The 3833-nt window shown below is 34.5% G+C and overlaps 1 protein-coding gene across 1 annotated transcript; it reads right to left on the reverse strand.

The window, feature by feature from the left end:
- Positions 1–1847: 1847 nt before the first annotated feature.
- Positions 1848–3039, reverse strand: LOC135122206 (ras guanine nucleotide exchange factor P-like). Its single transcript, XM_064046420.1, has 3 exons — positions 2977–3039; positions 2436–2884; positions 1848–1908 (listed from the first exon to the last, which is right to left on the reverse strand). Exons 1-3 carry the CDS (start codon positions 3037–3039, stop codon positions 1848–1850), a joined length of 573 nt encoding a protein of 190 aa, XP_063902490.1.
- Between the last annotated feature and the right edge of the window lie 794 nt (positions 3040–3833).

The following is a 3833-nucleotide window of genomic DNA, read 5'->3' on the forward strand; positions in this document are numbered from 1 at the left end:
CTACCGTTTAAATAGAAAAAATTTTTGTTACTCGAAAATGGTAAGAGATAGGAGGTTCGTGTATAGAGCAAAAAAGATTGACAAAAACAAATAATATCGACAGCCGTCGACGGTTTTTCGCTAACTTTTGACATGACTGTGAAAAGGGCAAAAGTTTGTGGCGCCCAAACGGTAAAACTTAAAAAATATATTTTTGTACCAAAATATTTCTGAGTGAACAGTCTATAGGTCCACTTAGCAAAATAAATATTTTTTGCTACCGTTTAGTAGTAATAACGAAAAAACGTCATAGTTCGTAAGCGGTAAGAGGTAGCATGTCGGCTCAGGGGAACGGGGAAATGCTAAAAAAATTAAGGCATATGTTGAACAAAAAAAATTTTGAAAAAAGTTGAAAATAAGGGAGAAAAGGGCAAAAGTTTCTAGTGTCCAAATGGTAAGAAATAGAATATCGGTTGCATACAGCAAAACCTTCTTCTGGAACGAACGCATAAGTTTGTTCAAAAAAATCGATTCTGTCCACGTCAACCTTGATACAGGAGCCATTTTTAGTTTTTTCGAGGTCGCTACGTAAAACTTTTTTCAGGTCGAAAAAAAGACCATCGAAAAAGGATTCGAATAAGCCCAACATGCAACACTTAAAAAAAAAAAAAAAAAAAAAAAAAAAGCGAAATAGGTTATTCTTTATATTTATTGTTATATGACTACTACCATCACAACTAAATATACTAAGACAGTAAAAAAAAAAATTCCAGTTAACCGAAAACCGCTTTTTGTTGAATTTTATATGAAAACAACAAAAGATCATTAAAAAAAAAAAAACGAAAACCTATAAACAGCCATCAAAAATCAATAAAAAAAAGAAAAACATCAAAAACAAATAAAAAACCAAAAAACTATCAAAAACCAACAAAAAACCATCAAAAAGCACTATTAAAAAAAAGATATATATATATATATATATTGATACTTCTACTACTTCTAAATTTGTATATGTTAGCCTATGCTGTGGTGGTGGATCATGATGAGTCATATCGTGCTGCTGGACAAATAATTTAAAACGTATTAAATAACTTGTTGTTGTATTAAATCGTAGTTGCTAAATCTTTCTGAATTAGTGAAACTCTTGCATTTTCGATAAGAGAAAAACAACTGAATCGTCAACTTGAAATAAAAATTAGAGAGGGAAAAAGAGTAAAAGAAGGGATTAATTTCGTATATAAATTCAAGACTATATGAAAGATGTGATTATAACTGATTAACTAGTATCAAGAGAATTAACCAATAGATATCTAGGGACATGGGTAAGGTTATATTTTTATTACAGTATGTAAATTTCATATATTTTTTTTTGTTTTGTTTAGAGGATTTTATAGTTTGCCCATACGATAGGAGCCATCGAATGCTAGAGGGGAGACTCCAGAGGCATATATTTAGGTGTCATAGGGAGGCTTGGGAAAGGGAGCGACAGCTCCGCGAAGCTGCACTTCCCAAAGCATCACCACCGATACCATCTCAACCATCAAAATGGTTCAATTCTGAACCCCCAAAAGTAACATCACTCGAAAATTGGGACGACGACGCCAGTGGGACGTACGTTCCATCGTTGAAGGATGACTTGATGCTCGACAAGACATCAATAAATTTTTATAACGCTGTGTTCGGCAAAAATAAACAAAAATAATTTTTTGTTTTTGTCTGTCTCTACTCGTTAATTTGTACCACCCTACCAGAACTTACCATCTCTACAAGCTACCTCTCTAAATACTAACAGCGATACCATTCCCAAGGAGAACATGGACTTTTGTTTAAGAAATGCTCGTGTATGGTTTGTCACAATATTCCTGATATTATCGATACATCGATCCCACTACAGTATAAACAAGAATTTGTCTTAAGAAACAAAAGCCGCTGCAAGTCACCTAATTACACCATTATTGACGATTATAGTGGTTCCAAAAATTTTAGCGAAAATGCTACAGGATATTGTTTGGCAAAACCATTGATTTGGATATATACTGCCCAACATGCAACACTTAAAAAAAAAAAAAAACAAGCGAAATAAAATACTTATATTATTTATTGATATATAAATATTACTATTACAATACAAGCACCACTATCACTACTAATTCTACTACTAAAACATTTCAACACTTTTAACGCTACTAACACTACTACTGACACTATGAGATTATATACATTTTATTTTTACATATAGTTTCTTTAATTTGTCGGATTTTTGAATACTTTTTTTCATTTCGTTTTCTGCACCCCGCAATTCACTTTGTTCTTCCACTAACTGTCTTTGGAGAGTTGCAATTTGATTTGCTAATTTTTTAATGTTTTTTTTGCACTTTTTTTGTTTTTGCACTAGTTCCCTTTGTCGCGTATTATGTCTGTCCTGCGCTGCCCTACACTTCCACTTAAAATTATACAATAATGTAGATGCATTGTCTTCGTCTTCGAATTCATCACCCGAATCATCAGGTGCAGCAGGATGAGGTGTATCAGGGGCAGGTGTTGGTTGAGACGTCGGTGGTGATGGTGATTTGCGGACCGGTTGTTGCTGCTCCTCCTGCTGCTGTTGCTGCTGCTCCTGCTCCTGCTCCTGCTGCTCTTGCTGCTCTCTCTGCCTCTGTTCGTCTTCCTCCGTAACTCCGTAAACATTACGAAGGAAAGACAAGCTTTTTCCGTGCGCCTCTAACCCCTCAAACAGTGAGGGCGTCATAGAGACGCACGGCTCCTCCAGCCCTGATATATCTAGCTGGGAAGGTGTCTGGGAGTCTTCCACAGCGGAAGTGGAGGCGTCCTCACTTTTTGTTTTTAGTTTTTCAATTTCTTCCTCAGGTAGATCTGCAAGTCTACGCAGTTTGGGCAAAGGCGGCTGAAAATAAAATAAATACTTATAAACATTTCTACATTTTATGAATATAAAAACATTTTTTTTTTTAAATTAATCAAAAATAAAAAACCTACCTGTATCACTACATCCTGGAGGATGTTAATTTTTGGTTTCTTGAGACTCAAGGAATACTTCATTTTTTTTTTTTTTTTTCAACAATTAGCACTTAACACTAACAGACACAGAATTAAGACAAACAATTACGAGTTCCTATGCAAAATATATAGGAAAAATAATGCAGAATATGCAGAAAATAAATGGCGAAGAAGGGTGAAATGTCAAATCAGCAGTTTTACATGTCCATATATGGTCATTTAAAGATTGATTGCAATGAAGTAGGAGGGTGAAATGTCAAATCAGCAGTTTTTTCATGTCCATATATGGTCATTTAATAATTTATTGCAATTCAGCAATTCTTCAAACTATTTCCGTGTGAATTGCAATTCAGCAATTTTTTGATATTTGGTATATAAAAGTAACTTTTGTAAGCATGTGAGTACAGTTCACACATCAGATATGTTCTCATTAAAAAACACAAGTTTCATTTCTCGCAATCTTGATATATCTTCACTGAATGAAGAAAAACGTCGTATCATTCAAACAGTTGAAAGTTTGTTACATCAAAAATTTCGGTCGTCCAGAACTTTCATGGCTGGGGGATGTGCAGCGTTTCTCTTAGGTCGGACGTCTTCTTATACAGACATCGATATTTACGTCGAAGCAGATGAAAATACACAAAAATGGGCTAAGGATAACTGCGCAGACAATCACATGTCTAAATATGACTATCTTTATCAGTCCAAGTGGCCCTGCTGCTATTTGAAGTTTGATGGATTTATATTTAATATTATTTTTGTTGAACCTCGTCTTCAATTTTCGTTGGAAGCCAGAATTCTATGTATCCTTAAATCGTTCGACTTAACCGCGTGCA

This window comes from Zophobas morio, unplaced genomic scaffold (assembly GCF_036711695.1).
Source record: "Zophobas morio isolate AGI-343-1 ecotype UQ-CSIRO unplaced genomic scaffold, CSIRO_AGI_Zmor_V1 ptg000964l, whole genome shotgun sequence".
In the NCBI taxonomy this organism is placed as follows: Eukaryota; Metazoa; Arthropoda; class Insecta; order Coleoptera; family Tenebrionidae; genus Zophobas; species Zophobas morio.